Source organism: Carcharodon carcharias, chromosome 16, assembly GCF_017639515.1.
Source record: "Carcharodon carcharias isolate sCarCar2 chromosome 16, sCarCar2.pri, whole genome shotgun sequence".
In the NCBI taxonomy this organism is placed as follows: domain Eukaryota; kingdom Metazoa; phylum Chordata; class Chondrichthyes; order Lamniformes; family Lamnidae; genus Carcharodon; species Carcharodon carcharias.
The window spans coordinates 79,682,520-79,707,600 of record NC_054482.1 but is presented as its reverse complement, the minus strand read 5'-3'; the positions used below and the strand labels follow the sequence as shown (position 1 = coordinate 79,707,600).

General features: G+C 40.8%; 1 protein-coding gene across 2 annotated transcripts in view; it reads right to left on the bottom strand.

Annotated features, from left to right (window-relative positions):
- Positions 1–25,081, bottom strand: part of plpp3 (phospholipid phosphatase 3) — a 149,259-nt gene that overhangs the window by 86,784 nt on the left and 37,394 nt on the right. Inside the window, exon 2 of one of the 2 annotated variants that reach the window (XM_041208937.1) lies at positions 7,321–7,478. In XM_041208937.1, coding sequence (XP_041064871.1) covers positions 7,321–7,478 — 158 coding nt within the window. Of the gene's footprint in view, positions 1–7,320; positions 7,479–8,791; positions 8,947–25,081 lie in introns of both variants that reach the window. The other variant, XM_041208938.1, reaches the window with a different exon arrangement.

Sequence of the window (25,081 nt, the reverse complement as noted above, 5' to 3'; positions counted from 1 at the left end):
TTTTAAATGGAACATCAGGTTGAAAAAATAATTGCATTTCAAGCAAAGAATCAGAAAAACATGCAATTTTTTTCAGCTTGAATGTTGCCTCCTGCTGGACAACCACAGAATGGGATTCTGACAGTAAAGGGGAAGTAAGTGTCTATCCCAAAGTGTCCTTCCATCACTGCTGGAGGGAATTGTTTGATGGCTTTGCCAAAGAGCAAGAGAAAGAAATGCTGCATCAGAATATCCTGTCGCAGACAAGTATAGTGATGTCGATTCCGTAGTATCCCCTACAGATGTGTAAAATTTGACAGTATAACATTTAAATGGATAATAAGCCAGCACTTATGCAGGTTATATTATCTACACATGGTTTTTGCAATTTTCTGGACCTGGGAGATCTCACTAAGCGAATTATATCTCATCATCAGGCAACAGTTTACCCAAAAGACCACAGGTGCGTGTGCAGTCCACCACTGTCTTAATTGAGAACATACAGGACCCTAATGAGGGCCAAAAATTTACAGCAACATCTCAAATGTCAGAGGAATTGGAACGCTGTAATTCACTACAGCTGGAATAAAACTGGAGTTTCAGTCTCAGAACTCAAAGGACCCATTTACAGCAGTGATATGTTTTTAATAAACTCTACATAAACATGTTATAGGTTTTTGTGAATTGTAGCAAATGCTTTTCAGCTTAAAAACATTTATCTTGTAGTACTCTTGTTGTTTATAACATCTTTATTCCTTTGATTGAGCATCCCATTAACATTTCTTAATTTTTTTCTATAGATTCTACTACTGTCAAAGCTTTACATTCTCCATAGCAACCCTGTGGGCCTCCGAGGTCTCAATTATTTATTGGTTTTCAAATAGAATCAGCAGCAGCCTTCAGAAAAGTACTTGTTGTTTCTTTAGAATAAAATTAAGGAGCAAAATTACTATATGTGTGTGCCTTATACTTAAAAATAAAATGCATTTTGCCAATTGAAAAAATTTGGTTTGTGCACTTTTGAAAATAATGCAAATTGATTATCTTTTATGGATGAGAGTCATGATTTTCACTTACCTAGGTGTCAGAACATTTTACACCATATTCCCTTAGTAACCAAAAGAATTCAAAATCATTTCTTTTTTATAGTACATTTATCATTATATTAGGTCAAAATAAAAGCATTGATTAGATTTAAATTTAAGTAGCTTTGGTTGTTAGTTGTCTTTTCATCTTCCTTTTTCAAGTCCCTTGCAATGATAGTTTATTCATATAATGGGCAGAATTTTCCAGCCCTGTCATGGCAGGTCCAGAAAATGCGGAGAGCTACTTAAATGTCCATTCACTTCGGTTGAAATGGAAGATCCCGCCAGTGGGATGGGCAAGAAAATTCTGGCCAATAACTTTGGCTGGTGGACTGGGTCCAAGGAAATCCGTGATGAATTCTTTTTATTCATTCATGGGACATGGGCTTCTTTTATCGCCCATCCTTAATTGCCCTTGAGAAGGTGCTGATGAGCTGCCTTCTTGATCTGCTACTGTGCATGTGGTGTGGGTACACCCACAGTGCTGTTAGGGAGGAAGTTCCAGGATTTTGACCCAGTGACAGTGAAGGAATAGTTCCAAATCAGGATGGTGTGTGGCTTGGAGAGAAGCTTGCAGATGGTGGTGTCCCCATGCATCTGCTGCCCTTGTCCTTCGAAAAAACATTTTACATTTATAGTCATGACTTACTGCAGCGCATGGGAGCACAGACAAATAAACCATATTGTTGCTTCATGAACATCAGCATTAAATTAGGTTTCATATAATTTAAGGAAAGTAAGTATCTTTTGGCTCAGTTGGTAATAATGACATCTCTGGTGTTGGCAAAGCCTTGCCTGGAGTTCATACTCAAACACCCTAGTGGAGTGTTAAGCAGTCATTACACTATTCAGGCAACGTGTTCATCATGAATTTGACCTGCTTTTTTTTGGAGGGGACAGGATGTCAGGACAATAGCCGATTAAATGATATAGTTTCAATGAGGCTAAATATAAAGGGGTTTATGTTAACCGATGCACTACCAAAGGAAATTAGCCCCGAAGAGTAAAAGATAATGCAATGGGGCAGTGACAGCGCTGGTTAACAATTTCTACTAGTAGCTTGATTCCCTCGTGCGAATGTGTAGTCTCATTGGGCTACATTGGTTAAGTACCTTTGATCAAAAAACTGCTACCTTGAATAACATTTTTGATTTAGTGCACAGCCCGAGGACCAACTCATGAGCGGGATGTCAAATGATTAAGAAATGTCAATGCATTGCCGAGCAAGGATGTTCCACATAAGGAGAAAGGTCCCATCTAAACTGTATGGAACAGGACTGAGGTGAATACTGAGATTAGTCCAGAGGTTATCTCAGTTCTGAATAGTACACTGTCAAAAGCCATTTACTTTTTAATATTGTGATGTACTAAGACATTAGGCTCTTGACTTTTAATCTTTCTTGAAGTATTTTAGGTTTTATCATGTTTCTTCACTTAGAAGTAATTCGCTAGAACAGGTAAAGAAAGTCAGTTTGGTGGCACAGTGCATTCATTGATCTTTATCCTTTGCCACAATGATCACCCATGTGATCTTACCATGCAGAAACCTCTTGAAATCAACCATTCTGTCAGAACAGGCAACAAAGAGAAATCAAACTCTTCATCATGGGGAAAGAATGAAAAATCTATAGGGGGACAACAAGTCATCACAACACACAGTGGCACACTGAGAAACCCACCCTCATAACTGAGGAATACTTCATGACATAGGCGTCAGCAAAACAATATTTAACAGAACATTCAAAAGCAAGAACATACTGTTTTATTATCCTTGGTCCATAAAATTACAGGGAAAATATCTATTAAAAGGATCAATCACATGTGATAGTTCTGTCCATTTGTACTCAGAATTAAAGTTTATAGAACTTGGTTAGTTTTTTGCTTATTGAGCAAAAATGCCAGTGGCTCTGACTGAAACAATTATCCACTTTGAATGCCCAGCACCAGCGTCAAGGACTTCTGGGTTAGATATGGCACAGAATAGACACAGAGTAAAGTTATCTGCAATTGCTCAAAAACATACCAATCCCCAAGCCTTTAAAGTGCACTTAATCCTGTGCAATGTACTTTCTGCCATTTCTCAAGCTATGCACTTTTATAGCTTTTCTGAATGAGATCGTCAGTTTAATGCTAAATTGAACCTAAGTTGAGATTCAGGCAAATTTGTGCTGTGGGCCTGTACCTATTAGAAACCGAGTTGAGAGCACACAGATCAGTTTAAAGTAAGATTCTTACAGCAATTTAAAATGCAGAGCTGACGGAGAACAAAGATAGAATAGTTGCAGGGGATTGAGAAATATAAATCACAATCAAACAGAATTAATACCAATGCTAGAATAAGGAAGTCAGGATAGTAAGATTGGGTTGCAAATTGCTAAGGCTCTCCATGTTTACAATACATGTATTTTCTGTGCATTGCTGCATCTGACAAATTAATCTCTTTCGTCATCAATCACTTGCCAGTAACAGATACAATTTTGGAAACAGGCAAATTAAATGAGAACATTTTGCTTTCCTTTTGAAGCATTGGGGATGGGAGGCAGCCAACTATACTTTTCTACAGCAGCTATAATCAAAGATGATACTAGAAACTGGGTTCACTTGTACCTATAAAAAGTTTTCCTTTTACTTAGTTTTTTAAAACTTTTTTTGTCAATTTTCTGCTGAACAGGGTGAGGGTCTTAGTGGTCAATAATAGAATGCTTTTCATTTCAGGCATCGAACATTGAATAAGCACATGCAAGGCTAGGAGTCAATCTCCTTCTACTCTCCCCTGACAATGTGCCTCAACTCCAAGTTCAAAAGCACCAATACAGCAACAGTTTTCTGCTCTGCCCAATATGAAGTGGTTCAAGACTGTTCAACCTCATTTCATACCTGATCCTAATCCAACAGGTTTAGCCAGCAGGATGGGATGTTTCATCCCATCAATCTGAGATAACTTTGAACCCAGATCCCAAAGGGCAATGTATAATCCACAACGCCACCCAGTCTATTTCTTGATAGAAGTTCTGGTAAATAGATCACAGGACTCAATCTCCGAAATCTTCTTGCAATGTTCCTGATTAGCTGCTTCACTTGCTCACCATCTACCTTGGTGACAGCACACTCAATGGCAGAATTCAGGCAACAAAGTAATTTTTGTTGTTGCGTACTACAAAAGAAATGTTTAGCCCATGCAGATACAAGTGGGTTGGGCAAGAAATCACCTAGGAACTATTCCAATCATTCATGCCTTGCTCTCAGATATGCATTCTAAATAGCAATTGAAACGACCCTGGAGGCTGAGGCACAATGGTACAGCCGCAGCTGGATCACTGCAGACTGGAAGGAGGAAAAGAATCACTAAACTCTTTATGGAATCTGCAGAATCTATTGCATACGTTTCAACAATCTAAGCTTAACGGCATTTTGCCAAAGCAATTAATTTTCCCAGTTTCAAAGCCTTTTGGAAAATTTATGTTATCCCAGGCCTTCCAAGGTTGTAGCTGTTTTAATTTTTAAAACTTTTTTTTTAATTTTCTCAACCATAACCATTTTTCTTTACTTTTTAGCTTGATTGGTTAATTTAGTATTTCTGAATCCTGAGGGCCTCTTTAACATACCACTACCTCAAAATGAGAACCGCCTTGTAGATAAACACCCTGACATATGCTTTACAAGAACAGCCAATTCGCATAGCGATGGTGTTGCTATAGATACCAAAAATGTAGCAAACTCAACAGAAAAAGCTATTTTTGAAACTTTGCCACTGTAGTAAGGAGATATTCCTGGCACTGACTTCAAGGTGAAAAGGTTTGGGGCTGGTCATTTTTATTTAATGAAATTTTAGTTGTGGTTTTCCCTCATCAAGGGACTATGTTCAAACAAAAAAATTAAAACCACTTTACAGATGAAAGTAGACAAATTATTTAAATGTGAAAACAGAATGGAATAGCTGAAGTGCTCACTTAATCCCAGAATTTGCAGCACTTCCAAGTGAAATAAAGCATGCAGTACTTCATTAAGATAATAAAAGAATGGGTAAGGAGAAGGCTGTCTTTTACAGGACAGAGGGTGTTGTCTTATGAACACATTTCCTAAGAGGATTTAGTGGAATATATTCTATCCTTGGAAATCAGCTCATTTTCACCACCAAACGTGTGAATACGTGTAATTTATTAGTAAAAACAGAAAGTTCCTGCATTTTCATTGGTTTAAATGTGAACAATCCCATAAAAGATTCCTTTTCTTTTCACATTTCTGCAAATGTGGTCATACAGACTGTGTGCCAAACTCATCAATTTTGCTTTTTACTTAAGCTAAATCATTAACATCGTATCCAGGGTTATAATCCTCAGTGTCAATTTGCTCAAAGTCTGTTCAGGCATATCCATGTATTTTTTTAAACATTGGCATTTTCAGCAACTTCACTCTTATTTTGCACACATTGGGTCCAATATCCCAACATCATCATTGCACTGTTGGTACTGAGGTAGAGTGAAACATCCATAAATTGTGGGGACAAGTAAATATGCAAAGGCATATCAACTGTAAATATGCCTACAATGCTGGAGAGAGCAGCTTCAATCAAACATGTAGAGACGGAATTAGGTCTCGAGTGTCTGCACAGTGAAGAGGGTGAGCTGGGGATCAGGTGCAGTAACAGGATAGAAAATCTACTGCTTAAAGGGCAGTGCTGGAGAATCTGGGAACTTGTTTGAGAAGAATGGCAGCAGGGGCCAGGGAACCTGACTTTGATCTTCTCCTAACAGAGGAGTGGAACAGAAAGGCCGGCTGTTTCATGTTGGGACAAGAAACTCATGATTCTCATCATCCACACTTTGTGGGCGAGGTGACCGTGGCAGTGTGCCACCTCCTTCACTCCTGCATAGGAGAAAAAGGTTTAATGACTTTGTCCAATCCCTCTGACATTTACTTCTAGTCTCTTTGAACGTGTTGCATTCCTTCATTCATCATCTTCATGGTGGCCTGAGCATGTCCTTTGGGCTCTGATCCTATTTACTATCCTACGTCACCTCCTCGCCTACATATGCACCTTCCTTTAATATGCGCTACCCTCCCTACCTCACCACATCAATCTTTTTCTGATTACTGCCCCTAAGATAGCCTGATGTTTAAAAATGTTGTAACAAAAGCCTCAAGCCAATCTTCACTGCAATACTCAACTCTTTCATGGGAGAAGTGGCCCATAACCACCAGCAATCCCATGACATGGGTGTGAGATGGCCCCACTGAGAGAGAGTCCGGTGATCCCGGTGAACCAAGTGAATGAATCTGATCAAAATGGAAGTGCTCCAGGATAAGTATATTCTTTGCTGGATTTTGGACTTGAGAGAGTGTTTGGACCTCAGTTTTAAATGAGTCACAAAGTTCTTATTATACCTCCTTAGTGACCCATCAGCTCCTTAGGCAGATTTCTGATACATTTTGGATGGTGAGCACATGGTCTGATAGAAGACTGCTTCCTAGTTAGTCTTCTCTTTTGATGCAGCCTTATCCAGTGAAACTCTCACATTTACTCCCCCTGTTCTGTCTCCATCATATGGTCGTATCTGAAAAGCCCATGGTCAGGGCTGCATGACAGAAGTGTGGGACCAGAACAATTTCCTTGCCTGAAACTTATGAAAGGGAATTTGCAGAATTCGCTCATAGCAGCACAATTGAGAATAGATTTCTCTAATCACTCTAATCAAAGCTGATGTTTCAAAGTTTGTGGATTTTAAAAGCCTGCAAGCTCAACCAATTCCTGATTTGAAAAGTCTTGAAGGTAACTTTCCTCTCTACTACAAGTTTAAGTTAAGGCAAAACCATTTCTGGTATAAATGGAGTAATGCCCGGGACAGATAGTTTTGTTCTCATTATCCTGTTATTTGAATACATTTACCACTTGGGAGGTAGGTGTATCTTTTGCCGAATTTAGTGAATATTTTAAAATAGGTGAAATTCCAGAATATCTGACATTCCACTTCCATATGCCACAACGATGCCTTTTTTGCGCCAAAAAGAATGCAAAATTTCAGGCCCTCTGTAGAAAACTAATTACACTCACTAGAAATTTTGGCTAGAAAAAATAAAATTAGATTTTTACAAATCCTTGCTTCCTGTTGAAACCTTTTCGTGTAATGTTCATTAGTTTTGAAATGGCATAATGAAGGAAGTAAACTTTGTGAAGGAATTCTGCAAATTTATGGCTTGCTTTCAGCTAGCAGACAAAATGGCACAATTGATTTGATCAAAGTGATTGGAGACTTACAGAGAGGATGGTGATTAGAATACCAGCAGCACAAAGCACAGCATCACTGATTGTTTCTCCATTCTTATAGGGATACTTGATGCTTTCGTCATTGCAGTAAAATCCACGCTTATAAGGTTTGATGGTGCTAGTTTCGATAACCAGGAAAGGGAGGCCAGCTAATAGAAAGGATGACAACAGATACAGACAAAGCAAGAGTAAGTAACAGAGACGACAAACAGCTTAGGGGCACAACTGCTTCAACAGAGTAAAATGTGGCATTGCAGGACAAATGCAAAAACACTCCATTCACTATTTCCAGCCCCACCTTCCACACCCCTCCCCTCATAACACTTACTCCTCCAAATCATATGGTGCAATAATTCAATTATAAACCGTGCATTATAATGAAATTTAGATAGTAGAAATTGTTACAATTACTCCCAAAATGCACTGTGCTTCACTTGAATGGTGGATGGTCAAGCCGCCTAAAGTTTGATGCTCGGACAAAAGATCTCCGTCATTCATATTTTTATTTTCATATCTGTAAAATAATTCTTATTATAAAAATATACATAAAGTCAATTCAATGGAGTTTATTCTGTTTCGATTCTAACGAGGCTAGTTTGTCATACATTTAATTGCAGACTAAAGAATCCCAGCTGACAGGAATTAATATGTAAACAAAGAGAAATGTTTTCATAGTTATTATCTTGGTATAATAGTTCTTATTTTGTAATTAGTATTATAATTAATCCCATTGATCTACAAGGGTCATTAGTGTATGAGCAGCCCTGACTACAAAGTTAATCCTCTAATCTCTTCATAACTCTTTGAAACATTTCCACAGTTCTTCATTTCTTCACTTCTTCATTTTATCCCCACCTCACCCCCCACCTTATTTTCTTGACACTTCCTTTTAATTAGACATTTAGCACATTTCTCTTAGGCTCCACTTTTTTTGTATATAAAATTCTGCTTAATGTCATATGTATGACAGGAAAGAGCATTACTCTTTCATCTTGGGACATGGATTCAACCCAGATACAAAGATGATATAAGCCTCCCCTTACCCCTTCTGTTCCTTTCATCACTCAGATGAGTCCAAAAATCATAACTGGTGTAGGAGATTAAAAATATTCCACCGATACTGTAATAAGCACACTTCTGAGACAGGGGTTCCCAAATATTTTTAGTTTGCACGTGATTGTTGCTGACAAAAATTGTGTTGTTGATTCCCCAGGAGTATTAACAAGAAACTATAGAAATTACTGAATGCTATAAAGGCTTACAGGAATTAGGCTTGCCCACCACCTCAAGTTGCTCAATTAAAAGAGCTTCTGAGATACTCCTTAAAATATATGGAGCACAGCCCATGTGGAGCGGTGAACTGCCAAGAATCAGAACTCCCATCAAGGAAAGAATTACTGTCAGGAAGTGCCACATTTCACTTTGTCTTGGCTTGGCCATGCACCAGCAGATATAAACTTACACAAGCAATTGGCAGTAGTGTTCCCACTGCTAAGAGCAGGAGATTGGGTACCACACTTTTCTTATAGCTGTACTTGATGCTGTCGTCATCGCAGTAAAACCCTCTTTGATAGGGAGAGATGCCTGCAACATTTATAACTGCAGCTGGAAGAATAACTGAACAGATAAAGAAATAAATGTAAATGTTACAAATCTGCTGATCAGATTCCAAACCGACAAAAAGACCCGTTCAGGTTGGATTTGTAACTACTACATGGTTTTATTTTCTTTAAATTAAAGCTGTGATATTATACCTGGTAACAAAACAATGAACTTCCATTGCTGACAATGAATCAGGTTAATTTTAACCTAATGCAGGAGACAACATGTAATAAAGGCCCAGCATCACCAGAATTTTTACAAATTTGAATTGAACAGTTAAACTCCATGGTGGGATAATGCCATTGCTGTGTAATAATATTGTCATATCAACAGATATCAATAGCTATGGTAAAAGGGTATTCCACAAATCAGGTGAATGCTCTTCCCAAGAAAGGATAGTATGATGGTGCTGTGCCTTTTCAAGGAACATTCCTGTTATGCATCCACTGCTATCCTCATATTACCAATCATCCTTGTTGTCGATTGTCCAGCAGGGTCTATAAAAACAACAGGGGTTGCCACTGTTCCACTAAAAAAACCCTTTATAAATGAGTTAAAAACTAATAAAATGCTGAATCATGTATTTTGTTGTGGATGTTACATTTTTAATCCATTAAATATCAGTCAGCACAGCAGAGTGAACCAAAATTAAACTGCACCATAGTAATGGCAAATTGTAGCAGAGCAGTATCTATGTCTGATTGCCTACAAATTATTAAACTTCTACAAATTGGAAATAAATACCACAGGTAATCACATCTGAGTTTTTTGTACAGTTATATCAACAGTGCAAATATGCCATTAAGAAATTTAGAAGTCTTCAAGTGCTTTAATCTAACCAATAACATACATCTTTTTTCTTTTTATTTGAACAATAAATCAATAGTATACAAATGTATTGTTCCTTCATGGGAAATTGCTTACAGTTATGCTAAACAAAAGTGCATATGGTTAAGCTCCAAATATACATTAACCAATTCTCCTAAGTGATCAGGAATGATTGACCTGAGGATTTATACACTGACGTGGCAAATACTAGCAGACCTCACTAGCAAGTTTATAAAATTTGATAAAAATTAACACTTGGTAACCTCAGCCAATTCAGTCCTACACAATCTTAGAAATATCTTCCTGAAAACACAGGTTTATGTAGCATCTGACCTTCAGTGACCTCCGAACTTTTAATCAGTGAGTGTTTAGACTTGACATTTCAGGAAAAATGCCTATGAACCATACACTGTAATTCAAATGTAAGAACTCTTTGAACAACACTTTTAAAGGTTAATAAATCTCTAGATGAGAAACCTGTAACATAAAAAGAACAGTTTGATTACAAATAGGCCATGTTTTATCTTTTACTTAAATTTTAGACGGCATGACCTTTCTCTGGTAATCGCATACTAGCAGATCTCATCTTGCTGTACTCCTCACTTTTGTGTTTGTTTTCCAAGTCAAACAGGCCAAAACTCCCTAAAGAACTAACCTCACAGCTTTAACAGAGCTGAAACAAGTCAGCACCTTAGAGGTAACATCTTAATGTTAAAAACCTCCATCTCCAAACATTACTTCTTTTTCCGCAATGAATCTTTTCATGACATCTTATGCCTCATCACTCAAGTGAAGATCTTTACCAAAAAAATTCTATTTTAATATTTACTCTAGTTCACTTCCAGGGAACTGGGATGGAAAAGCTAACTGTTCCTTCTCCATTAATTACATTACATGCAAAGCAACTGCAGATCAAATTCTGGGGAGCCATCTTGTCTGATGGGTCAACTCCCCAAACCATAAGAAATGTTAATTTTCTGATTTAAGTACAGGTAGTGAGGCACCAGGTTCCAACAAAGCAGTAAAGATAAGCATTCTTAAACCTTCACTTCACTCAGGGCAGGCTTATTATCATCATAACTTGCCATCTGGTTGATCTGTGCTTGCAATTAAATCAGCGAATTCAAATTGCTCATTCTTCATGGAACCTCAGCGACAGATGAGCCAGCTGTTTGGAGTATGAGGAACTTGAAACCACCATGTAGCTGCAAACACAGACAAATGTGTCACCAATGGCTGGTAAGCTTAGATTGAGCATAGCCTGCTCTTCCAACACTAACATAAGTAGGTATCGGGGGTTCAATGGGGGTGAACATGAGAATTTTACCTTTGGGCCCTGGGTTTAAATCCAGCTAGGAATGATGGGATGAAAATCGCTCTTTGCTGCAAGGTTCCATCTTGTCTCAAACCAGTTCCTGCACAGGGCTACAGCTTAAAACATGACATTAATTGCCATGAGACACCATAGAATTGAAAGTTTAGGAAATGGCCCAATGCAGTAGGAGGTGCTGTTCTGATGTTGGGGTTCAGGCACATTTAACTGACCTAGGAGTTCCTAATGCTAACAATGGGATCGTAAGGTAGAATGACTGTCCCAGTCTTCAGCTCTGATCTCCTGTTATCTTAGTTTTGGACGAGGGATAGGAGGTCATTTATGTGAAAGGCTACTCACCAAATTCCAATATAATTAAACCTTCCAACTGTAGGCTGTGAATTGTATTGTTTGTTTCTAACATTTCAGTCATTTATAATCATTAATAAAACTTTTCATTATCCCTAGTTACATGATAGATAGATAGTAATTGTCCCAGTAGTATGTTCTGGAGATTTTTATGTTCTTGTTTGTCTCTGATTCAAAGGATTTCTGTTCAAATTAGGAGTTAGCTTAAAAGCAGCTTGATAATATTGGGTCGCAGAATCACAGGATTGTTATGCTCAGAAGGCGGCCATTTGGCCCATTATGTCTGCACTGGCTCTCTGAATGAGCAATTCATTTAGTGCTATTCTCCTGCCTTCTCCCCACAACCCTGCACATTCTTCCTTTTCAGATAACAATCTAATTCCCTTTTGAATGCTTCAAATGAACTTGCCTCCACCACACTGTCAGGCAGTGCATTCCAAGCCTTAACCACTCAAGTACCCCAACATCCAAAACCCTCTCCAGAAAGTGCTGGTTTTAAGTAATGCCCTACTCTAACTTTTTGGCAAATTGATTATGTTAGGACAAAAACTCATGGGTTAACTGAATGAGATTAATCCTCAATGTTTTGTATCCCTCACCCCATGTAAGGGCCTCTCCTCTAGCTAGTGACACCTCCCATACTGATTGAAAGTTCAGGCCTAACATGTGAGTAAAGTCACAAAGAAAGTGCCAGCATCCTATCACTCCAGTCATAAAACAGGGAATTGCCGAACACTGCCAGGTGGGGGTAAGATCACAGCTTCAGATCTGTTGTTTTCTTCCTTGCTGATGAAAAGTCAGCAAAATATTTAAGCATAAATCAAAGCTTTCATTTAAGAAATAGAAGTAGGTGAGAAATTTTCCATCTATTTTAATAAACAGACTTTTGGCATCTGGCTTACATTTTAGAAATTTCCAGATAGTCTGTTTAAAAATCTAGACTTTCCAGATCAATTTCATACAGGTGGCTCCCCTACGACAGGTTTCAGCCTCAATTCCCTGGCAATTTCATTTAAGGTCACTTTCTTGCTTGAAAAGTATTAGTGAAAGGAATATCCTAAACGCCATCATGAGTGATAGGTCAATGTTGTGCTGCTAACTTCACTTCACTCTCTACGATTAAACAAAAGGGCTTCCATTCGCACAGACCTGTGTTCATTTCAAAGACTGTTTTGGTTTGAGGAGGAAGGAAGGGAGTGGTTTTTAAAACCTATTCAGTCAGTTTGATCAATTTGTAGTGTTAAAAGAGAAAAAAAAACCAAGGGCCTCAAAAAGAAGTCAGCATTGTGTCAAAATTCTTTGAAACTTAACTCCCTCAGATTTTAATACATAAGACCACTTTAGAAAAACAGGGATTGACTTTCGAGGACCGCCTGAGGGAAAGCAGAGGACACTGTGTGTTGAGCTTACACTCATGTGGTGAACATAACATGTCTGCCTCTCAGTCTTAGATCCAGGCTTTTACCTCAGGAAGCAAATAAACACATTTCAACTTTGTAGTTCTCCTTATTAAAAAAGAATTAGAATTTCAAAATGAATATTTCCCATACATAAAGCAGTTATTGAAAAAACTAGAGCCAATCTAATTATCTCTTGCTCTCTATGATACCTTATTCACCCAACTGGATTTGTCTGTGGGGGAGTGGGGGGAGGGACGTGAGAGTAAACGATGAAGATTCAAGTCCTGAAAAACTTTTGGCCCCTTTGGTCAGCACTCATCCCACTAGAGTTCACGGGGCCAGTCGTAAAGTACCTAATGTGGACAGGGCAGATGGATATCTGTGCCACCATGAGCACATCTCCTGTCCCCATTTACCTGATGCAGCTGGGAAATCTGGCACCTGCCCAGCGTGAGAGGGTTGCCAAGAGTGCGCCCATCCTCGCCTCCCCCACCCAGAACTTAACCATGCCTCTTTGGTTTTCTTTTCAAGAAGCCAATGAAAAAATTTTTTAAAAATTGGCATTTTTCAAGATTTCATAGTATTTGCATTGCCTGGGCATCCCTGTGATCCAATTTACACTCACCTGGAGAACAGTAATCCCATTGGGCCCTTTAGCCAGAAAAGTGGGAACACCTGGCGCAGGGAGTCCTTACCCAACTCCAATCCCAGGAACATTTGCCTCATAAGGGATAGGCAGAGATTACAGAGTGGCCCACAATTGCATCTTGAAAATTTAGTGGACTAAAAATACCTGCATGTAGTGCTGCTTCAAATGGTGTAACGTAGACTGGGTTGATTCCCTGGAAGCAGACAGTACTTGGGTCATGGCTCAGGTGGCTTGATTCAATGATATGAATAAAGAATGCCACGCAGAGTGCCGTAATTGCCTGTAGCACTGTCTGACCCTGTATAACTGAAGCAAATTGTCTTCAGAGCATCAATTTGAAATAGCACTCTGCAAATGAAAGTTTAGCCCAGTGTCTCTGATTTGTAGATTCCCCGGTCTTCAGTGATGCCAATCCATTACCATCTCTCAATATCAAACAACTATTTTATTAATTTACATATCAATACAATGGGGTAAGGATCATTTTGGCTTTGGAAATGACAACCAAGATGATACATTACAGGCAGCTGATCCAATATCATCTATAAAACAATGTTGACCAAAGCTAAAATTAACTCCCAACATAATTTCAAGTGCGTGTAACTATTCTTCAACACACTAAGCTACTTAAACCAACTTAATATTTCAGAGGAATAAAATGGAAATACTAAAAACGCATAAATCCACTACTTTGGTATAAGTAAAGCCCATATAGGCAAGGTATAGGCAAGGGTTTGTGTCATGTTGGAATTCCTCATCTCAGCTGGTCCATTTTGGCTGGGGAGGAAGGCAAAAAAAAAAATTAACCCTTTTACACCTACAATATTGCTAATGTATTTAGTTCACCAAAGGTTTCAACCCTTGCATAACTACAGAACTATTTTGCCACCAAAAGTAAAACTAAATCAATTGCCAATTTTTTCTGGTTTCCTCAGAAAATTCCGGCAAGGAGGAAGCAATCTACACATGATATTTTTGATTGGAACCCAGGGAACAAGTTTGTGCATGTTATTAATATTCATTTCTGCAGGTAGATCTACAGTAAATAATTCAATTGACGGAGAACAAATTGTTTCAGTAAGATTCAAGATGGCCTGTGGAGAATGATGGCACTGGGTCTGATGAAAGGTCATTGGCCCCAACACATTGGGCAGAACCTTGTTGAGGTGTTGATGGCTGGAGAGCTGGCGAGGGAGCCGCACTGCCTCTTACTGAGAAGGCCCACCAAACCATAAGCCAATCAGGCAGTGTTGAGGCCAGTGACAGGACTTTTCCTGGAATCAAGGCTCCAGGGGCAGAAGTATCACCTACTGAAAGCTGCCGGCCAACGAGAGGCCAGCTGCCCTTGTGCTAAGCAGTGCCACTGGGGAGGCTATGCCCACTGTTGGAAGGGCAGGCACTGGAGTCCCAAGATTGCAGAGCAATCGAGGCCACAGGAAGTAAATTGGGGAGGGGGGGGGGGGTAAGGTTGAGCGGGGGTTTTGTGGGGTGGGCTTTGCTCAGAGAAGGGTATAGGGGCATCAGCAGCAAGTTCAGGTGTGGCTATCAGCAGGCTCCCTTCTCTCCCTGGTCCAGACCCTTGATCAGGCACTGAGTTAATACAAGCAGCGGTGGAATGAGGCCCTTAAGTGCTCATTAATTGGCTACTTAATGTCCTCAATTGGTGGCGGACAGGGGCCTTCCCGCCAAGAACCTAATTCTGGCAGAGGCCGGAAGGCAATGGGGTTCCGGTATGCCACCATCCCATTTAAGTAAATGTCCTTCCCACCTCCAACTCACCACCAGTGAAGGCACAAGATTCCAGCCATTACCTCTCCCTCCACCGGAGCTGTCTGACCGGTTGAGCGTTTCAAGCATTTTTTTTCAGGATGGCTGGTAGGTAGGTGATGCATTCTAAGGTATATGCATAAGATGTATCCCAGTTAGATCACAGCACTATTCACTTTGTGTATGAATTGAAATTTAAAGCCAAAGAAAATGAGGCCCACCCTTTTTACCCCAACAGATATAAAAATAATTGGCAGCTGTGACAACACATAAGGATCATGCTATGTTTTGCTGAAGGGTCTGCACCCAAAAAAATTAGCACTGCCTGTTAGCTCAGCAAATGCTAACATGCCTGCTGTGTGAATTGACCTTTTGCAGATTTTGTTATGAGCCAGTTTGTTGTTCTATTTAAATGAGGCTTTATTGCTACTTTTAGGTGGCTTTTTGAAGAATTCTGAGACACATTTCAAAAAGTTGCTAATGCTAAATACTAAATACACTTAATACTTAATGCTAAATACTAAAACAGTTTTCAAATTTTCCCATCTGAAGCTTTGATGATTTTTTTCTGAAAGTTTCAATTATGAGAATCACATGGTCCCCCATTAACATAATTATTCCAATTTCAGTTTCTCAACCACTGCTTGTAGACTTTTGCCATTACCACGACAACACCAGTCTAGATTTTGCAGTCTATATTTTACCATCATGTTTTGGCATTTTCTTCATGATTGTTTTTGCATGAAAGCGATTCAGAACAAAAAAGGAAATTACATGTGAGGGTTGTGTTTTAAAGTAAAGTGTTTTAAACTTATCACTAGAAGAGCTGCCTAGTTTTCTTTGAACAGCACCACGGAATCTTTACCATCCACCTTAGCTGGCTGATTTAAGGCATGGATCAAAGGACAGCACACCTGACAATGTAGTGATCCCTCAGCACTGCAGTACTGCAGTGAATAAACTGCCGGTTGTAAAGCAGGTCACCTGAGCGGTGGGTATCAGGGGATAAAATGGCTTTAATCATTGGTGCAAAACCAGAGAGAGAAAAAAAAACCACTGGGGGTTAATTTGACTTCCTGCAGTAGCACAAAACAGGCATTAGCGAATCAGCCACTCATTTCACATGCCACCAAATTTCATTCACATTGAAGGCACTGGAAAGGAAGAGAGAGCAGCGTTTAAAAAGGGCAGGCAATTCGCTATTGCCCAGCTTGCAGCATCGCTGGAGATCAATTTCACCCCCACTAATCTCGACCTTCAGATGTCAAAACATGAATCAATACGAGTTCTTCCCACCACAGAAAATGAATTGATGTTTGTAAAACGCTAATGAAGTTGAATTAAAGAAAGACGAAGGCCTGTGGTAAGGTGGTGGTGTTTATTATTACTTCTTAGCTCACTGACTTCAAAAAGCAAAAGTGCTTTTCTGATGGTTTGGAGCTGTGAAAAGTACTTTAGACTTGGATCACCTTTTGTTCATGCATCGGATGGTTAATGTTTCTCCCTGACTTTCAAAGCAATTCCCATCAATTCTGCTCCATAAGGTAAATATGCAAAAGTCTCTTTGACTTTAAGATTTGCCAGCTGCAAAAATACTGTACAGATGAGACCCTGTAACTGAAGAGCTGCTCAGAGACCTGGGGAGATTTCCTGATACGCATTATAGTCACTCTGTACGTCATGTCACTTTGGAGTGCACTAATTGCTTTAAAATTAAAATCTATCGCATGACAAGTAATAGAATGAGAACAGCAGTAAAAAAGTTCAGCAACAGATCACATGTGAACCACAAGGACTTACAAGCTGAGGCAGAATTCATGATAAATAAAGCTCAATTTTAACTCCCAAGCTAGAACATGGCCAAAGTGAGCTTCATGCATGCCCAGGAGCAGCAGTAGTGGGCAGGTCTAGATGATGTTAACAGCCAGGCCTCAAGCATGCCACACGCCAACACCCCGACAAAAAGAGCCGCAGCTTTGGCAGAACGCTGCTTTCCTGTCATTAAATTCATGGGGTAGGAGTCCACAGCCCTGTGCCCACAAGAAGAGTCAACAACACAAGGTGAGTGTTCCAGGAGGGGAATCACAATCTGGGGAAAGTGGAGAAACCCAGGGCAGGGAGACCCAACATTTCCTCATGAGGCACAGAGGAACACTCCTGATAGTTTTACTTGCAGGCCAAAGGTAAAAAGAATATATAAAAATGTATCTTGCTGGGCCTCTTCTGGTCCTATGTGCTATTCCTGGCAAGTTTAGCCTACTCAAGCCTCAGGTAGAAATTGCAGAGTGAAGCCTGATCAGCATATTTAAAGAGGACACTGCCTGCTTCAGACAGGTGTCCTTGCTGACTGCAGCTTAATATTGGTTGGGGAGAGAAAGAAAAGGGTAGTTCCTTTGTTCCACTTGTACCGGTCTCCACCAGGCGAAGGTAATTAAAAAGACCACAGACCCTAATTTTAACATCCCCTTCCCAGTTCCGTGCCAGGTTGGGGTTGCAAAGCTGGTTGGCAGTTAACATTAGCCACTCATTTACCCCCTCTCATCCTACTGCCTTCCCACCATGTTCCGAATATAGCCTGCTCTTTTGACATCTGCTGAAAGGAAGAGGGAGTCCTTTAAGTAACATCATCGGGCCCAACCTGGCAATATTAATTATAGACCTGAGCGGCGGAAGGGGAGCAGTGCGACACCTTTGCTCCTGCCAGTCTCACAAAGAATACTTGGCCTCACTTAATCCCCCCACATCCACCCCCTGTGATCGAAGCCTCAGACCGTCTCCAGGACACCCACTCCACCACTGACAACCAGGGGCCATTCCGAGGGCATCCTGCCACAGATCCCCCATGCTCACAACTGGGTTCAGGCAGGAGTCCAAAAAGATGTATTCAAATCAGACTCGGCCCATGAATGCACACATTACTTTCCTGTCTCCGCTTTAAAACCGGTGTTTTAATCAAGTGATTTGAATAATGCTCCTATGCTATTATTACAAATGATAAATAAATACGCTCTGTCTCAAATAAATCTATCAATATATTTTTTTAAAAAGATGTGTCACTGAGCACAGATGTCATGCTCCAAACTCCAGGTCTCATTTTATTAAAATGCTGAGTGTTTTGACCCGTAGCCTAAAACATGACACTTTCCAACATGCGAAGTTCACTGACCAAGCAATTAATCTCGCAATGACATTAGCCCTTGTTTACTTGCTAACAACTAGATTTTGTGTCCCTTAAAAGATGAACAGTCCCACTTGACTGGGATATCATTGTGCCATACATGGTATAAAACATTGGACCCGATTTTAAGCTGCCTGCCCAGAATAAACAAAGTGGTAGTGGCTGGAAGAGACAATTTCAATGAATGGCCTCAAATCTTCACTAATTTCATTTTGGCAAGATACAGGAGGAGCAGAAGTACTCCTCCAGGCACCAGGAGAACACTGTGAGCCACTGCCGTTCTGGGCTTGCTCCCACTGCCATTGCTACTCCTTCCCCCCCAAACCAGCAGCCCTGAACCCCAGGTTGCCAGCCAGCTCAGTGCCCAAGTCAGTTGAATTTTCCCCACAAGCCGAATGACTGTGGCTCACTGGGCAGCTGGTGAGGCACTCCACCCAAACTTCAACATCTACCCAATGTATCATCTAACTTACCATGAGCAATGAGTTGGACATTTGTTAACATGTAGAAATCTATACAAATAAATCTTACTGGCAAGTTTGTATTCCCTGAGGTGGGTATAGCACAGCCTTCATGTATGCAAAAGCAATAGAAAACATTAAACTGTACAAAGTGAACTCACAGCCAAATTTGTTTGGGACTGACTGCTCATTTCTGTAAAGGAATTGGAACATGGGAAAAAGCTGCAGACAACAAGGGATTAGTAGACAGAATGGGACAGAAAAAAACCAGACTGTGCTTTGCTCTTTATAGCTCAATTATATACCGATAAGATGTGCACCATTCAGGTTTCAAGCCAATGCAATGATAAACTTACAATGAATAAGGACAATTTCCACTTCAGGTCCTTTTACAAAAAAAAGACTGGCAACGTGTGAACAAAATACTAAAAAGGGTCATAACAGCCTAAGGGGAATAGAGCCTTTTAAAAAAAAGATCATTGTGCTAGGATTCACAAAGAATCCACTGTTCTTCTTGCCCACTCAGCTGAGCTCCCAATGCCAGCCTACATTGTACCATTCACCATGGCGCTGGCCGGGTGCACTGTGGTATGCCTGCCTCAAATCTCCAATGGGCGTAGGAGATTAAGTCGCTTCTCAACAACAACCTTCTTTGTTTGTACAAATAATTAAAGAGAAAAAAAACACAAAATGGAACAAGAGGCAAAACCTTACAGAATGCATACTGGGCACATGCAGCACATTTGAAATGAAGACTAGATTTTTTTTTACATTCATCAGAGTAAACCCTTCCCCCAGTTCCCTGGAATTATGCAAAAATGGAGATCATAATATAATAAAATGAAAGGAAGAAAACAATTACTGAAAGGGACATTTGATTTATGCATTCTCCACAAAATCTACAGTGTTTACTTTGCAGGAATGAATGGATAGAGAGAATATTTTTCCACTCAGTAGGATGTTGTCTTTCAGCAACTTCATTGGATCTAATGAAAAGCTTAAATGTGGGCCTGAAATTGTGGTGTACTAAAACTCATGTGATTCACTAGAACAAGAGAAATACAAAGTCTTACTAAGTCTGGATTCAAAAGAGTTTTGAGAAATTTGCCATCCTGGAACGACTATTATCTTCAAACTAATAAAAAAAATTAAAGTAAACAAGATGAGTTAGCAACAATCCACACTGGGACCTTCTCTGTAGTGATCCATTCTTGCTTTCTTTCTCTCATATTATATTTGTCCTTTTCCCACTCCCAGCTCCACTCCCTTACCTTGCATCACCCCAACAACAAAGAAATTTACTATGCTGCAGCAGTATCAGTAATTCTGTTCCCATTAAAATGATACATAGCAGTATATTTTGTTCGTCACGCATGGCTGGTAATCTGACAGAGCAGATTGTAGACATCATTGAACCTGCATGATTTTAGTTCCATTGAAAAAAAGTCAGATTACAGAAACCTCCTCCATATGGCAAAGTTCTCTCTCTAGGTTCACGTGTTTTAGTACTTTAATTAATGTCTGGTGTCTCAGCCAAGAATACATAATAAGGTTTGGCCGAAAGCCTGGAAATTCATTAGCCTGTTGAAACACCTGAACTCCAAAGAAAACATTGCTTGATCGACAGCTCCAGCTCTCTGATTTAAGCTGTCAATTTCACAATTATACAAAATAAAGAGGTTTCGAATACTTGCAGTTTCAGTTATTGATACTTTACAGGGTCTGAATGATTGAAACATTTATTGGACTGTAGTAAAATGGAGTTTATTTCAAGAATGTAGAAAATTATCAATGAATGGGTGTTTTGTTAAAGCTTTTTTTACACACCCTACTATCACTATAAGGTTCATTGGCTCTGTACTGTGGGTTAATGGGTCACGGAAGAGTCATAACTTGACATGGAGGGCATAAGATGGCCACCTGGTGTTTTTTGGGGGGCACACCTTGGCATGGGGGCACAGGGGCTGCTTGGTGCATACCTAGGCATGGGGACATGAAAGGCCATAGGGGTTGTTTGGGGGCCATACCTTGGCATGGAGGGCATGAAAGACCATAGGGGTTACTTGGGCCATACCTTGGCGGGGGTGGAGGGATGCATGACGGGCCATGTGCAATTTTCACAAAGAATTCCAATGCTGACAGTATGAAATTAGATGAGGTGACTCTCCACCCCCTCTGTTCACATCCTTTCATTGTAAAAGAAAAATGGGAAGAAACAGGGATGAGGAATACATTTAAATATAGTATAAATGTAGCCCGCTTCACGTTCTGTTCTTTGCAAGAAAATAAAGATGATTTCCCTTCTAACTACAGACTGGAAAAGTCAACAAGCTGTACAATCACAAATTAAGCAGTTAAAAATTTCCTAGCCCAGCATTCAATGCAACCCTTTCAATTCAGTTCTTCAGAATACAATGACAGATTATGCGGGTCACTGATCAGATCGTAACCTACAGGGTCCTCAGAAGCATAGGCCATGAGCATGAACATATGCTTCACCTCACAGGAGTTCAGACCCTGGAATAGATTACCATTATCCTGCTGCTGCTGCTGCTGCTGCCTTCCTCCTGAACTCCCACAAGTCTCCAGCTGATTTCCCACAGTCCTTGCTTGTTTGCTTTGTGGCTTGGATCCCTCATTGAACCTAGACCTGTGGTTGGTGCATTACCAGCAGCAGTCACTGCTCCCTGTGGAGCTGATGGGCAATAGAGAACTGCTGGCCTCTAAAGGGGTGAGAGGGATCGGGGTGGTGGGGGGGTGGGTGGTACCGTATATCTGGGGAAGGCCTGACACTGGCCAGTTAACTGCCTTAATTGCCTGGCACTGCCTTAATTGCCAGTGGCCCTTCTCTAATGGGGGTGAAGCAGGGCTCCCGCTAGTTTTCCAGACTTTGGGCAAGACCCCCATCACCAACATTAAATTCTGCCCACAGGGTGAATCTTTCAACTTTGATGGAAGTCTAAAATAAAATACACATTATCAGATCAGCTGCCCGTTTTACACACACACACACTCACACTCACACTCACTCAACAGGTACTGGATAGTGATTATTGGAAGCCCTAGATGCTCTTCCCTTCCATAATCCAGGGTACTGAAATGAACCGAGGTAATGCCCCCATTTACTGCCACAGGCGAAAACTAAACCAGGGACATTCCTAATCTGGATCGCTCAGTTACTGGATAAACACACTTTCCTGATATTTGTAGTGATGATAAAGACAGTGAAACTGTCAGCATTTGCCATCAGCATTCCACTGAAACTGATAGCAAGTTCTGGCTTGCCACACATGGGGGAGGTGGTGGCATAGTGGTATTGTCACTGGACTAGTGTTCCAAAAGACCCAGGGTAATTCTCCGCAGTCCAAGGTTCAAATCCCATCATGGCAGATGGTGAAATTTGAAATCAATAAAAATTTGGAATTAAAAGTCTGATGATGACCAATCTGACGGTTGTCATTTTTATGATCTGCTGCCCTTACCTGGTCTGGCCTACACTTGACTCCAGACCCACAGCAATGTGTTTCACTCTTAAATGCCCTCTGAACGGGGCAATTGGGGATTGGCAATAAATGCTGGCCTAGCCAGCAACACCCACATCCCATGAACGAATAAAAAAAACACTGCCAGAATAATACAGAAATCCAGGTGTTGCCGTCAGTGATCAACGCTTCTCCATAGGTTAGGCTGTTGAAGCAACTGGGATAACAATCAATGGAAAATATATGGATTGACAAGAACTTCCAGGCTTGCTGTAAAAATGCTTCAAAAAGCTTGTTGAATGAGTTATAACAGAGTTTCTAACTAACTTCATAATTACTGCTAAATACCCTTTCTGGCCAAAAGAATGTCAAATTTCTCGAAAATGATTTAAAAATTCCACATAATTTTAAAATAACAAAAAAACCAAGTTTGTTTATATTGCTATTTCTACTTCTATCTAAATCCAATCATAATCATTTATTTTGTTCTCTGGAAATTTAAATTAAAAGTAATGAGTATTAAATACTTTTAATTTCCTGGTTTGCTGTGCATGAGATTACTTTGATGTTAACTGGCAGTTTACCTGCTTGCCGACATCACTGCTGCTGCACACCAAGAGATCCCCTTGACTTTGCTCCAGATTCAAACTGCTGTCGAGAAAAGGGAAAGCTACACTACAGAGATCGCTAGATCTTTGTGGGTAGCTTTCTTTGCTGACAGCAGCGAGCACCACTTCCTTTTTTATTTGGAAAAATATTCACAAAATATCCAAAAGAATACCACAAAACATTTCAAAATGGCCATCACAAAAAGTGCAACCACATTCAACCTTTCCACATATATCATGAGGTGCCTCCATACAATCAACGAACTTCACAGACATCCCAACATGGTCACCACAGACAGCCAGACAGTGTAATGGCACGTGAGCCACCGACACAATTCATGCTGCACTGAGGTGCTTCAACACAACCATGACAGTCAGCATTCACCGCACACACTTCCTCCGAGTCACACAGCCCCAGGGATCCATACAACCTCCAGCCCCTCGGTGCACCACGGCAGAAAGGTCCCAGACATCGACCCTCCCCCACCGTGCCCCCACGGCGGCTGCCCCAAGCTCCAACACATGCCCCAGCACAAAGCCCCGGACCCTGAAATGCACCGGTCTACAACACTCTGACGGGCATAACTCCCCGCACCGGAAGACCAACAAGCCTCGGGCAGACCAAAGATCGTCCTCCACCAAGTTGATGATCCTCCAGCTACAGCCGATGTCCGTCTCGGTGTGCGTCCCTGGAAACAACCCGCAGAACACAGAGTCCCGTGTCACAGAGCTGCTCGGGATGAACACTGACAAAAACCAATGCATCTCTCTCTAGACCCTCCCCACAAAGGCACACTCCACAAGGAGGTGAACAACCGTCTCTTCCCCACCACAGCCACCCCGAGGGCAGTGTGCAGAGGGGGCGAGACTCCTGGTGTGTTGGAATTATCCAGCGACGAGGACCCATCTCATCTCCAGCCAAGCCACATCTTGGTGCCTGTTGGAAAGTTCTGGTGATGAGGCATTTTGCCAAATGAATTTGCCAGTCTGCTCAAGGAACTATCTGACAGGATCCACCATCTCCTTTTTCCACAGGGTCTCTATAACGTTACGTGGAAACCACTGCCTGATGGACTTGTGGTCAAAGGTGTTTCTCTGAAAATATTTTTCCGTGAGGGACAGGTGGTATGGCACGGTCCAACTATATGGAGCGTTCCATGCAGCATGGCCAGAACCATCCTTTACAACACCAGGGACAGGTAGAACCTCTGCAAGTAGTGACACCTGCTGTTTGCGTACTGGGGGCTATGCACAGCTTGATGCAGCCGCACATAAAAGGTGGCCATCGGGATGAGGGCGATCCCAGGCACATTTTTCCTCCCTTTATCTAGAGGCTTGTACATCGTGTCCCTGTGAAGACGATCCTTCCTCGACCTCCAGATAAAGCGAAAGGTGGCTCAGGTGATCGCCACCGCGCAGGAGCGAGGAATGGGCCAGATCCGCACCATGCACAGCAACACCTAGTGTGCCCCACACCCGATGACCAGGCTCGCACAACTTCCTTACTGTTGACCACAAAATCCAGCCTGTTGAGTCATCAGGTGACCCAGAATAAGTTTTTCTGGTCCACAAGATAGAAACATAATACAGCAGAACTGACTATAAGATCATCATAGATCAGGCTGACAGGTGTGTATAGGATGCTACAATATTTGTTCTTTAATTCAAGGACACTTTTTCAAATAATCCCAGAAGTTGAAAAAACAACTTTCTAATTCCCTGTAATTGCTCTCAGTTTTGGTGTATTTGTGTATGTTTATAGTTGTCAATCAGATAGGTGTGACTTAGGCCTCAGGTTCCAGTTTGAAAGGAATTTCTGCTCTTTAGTTCCACCCATATGGCTGACTGATGGCTTTAAAGGTAAACAAATAACAAATTACATTGCCATACCTCAATAATTGGAAAGGTAAAGAATAATTTAGCATTATATTAATATACCTTCTATCTACCCAGCTGCAAACAAAACAAAAAGGTTGTCAAGGGTGTGAAGATTTAAAATGAGTTCATTCTACTTTTAGAATTATTCAATCAATATATTTGCACACACAGTAAATGGATATGGTAGCCTGGTCACTATGATACTCAGATAACAACTC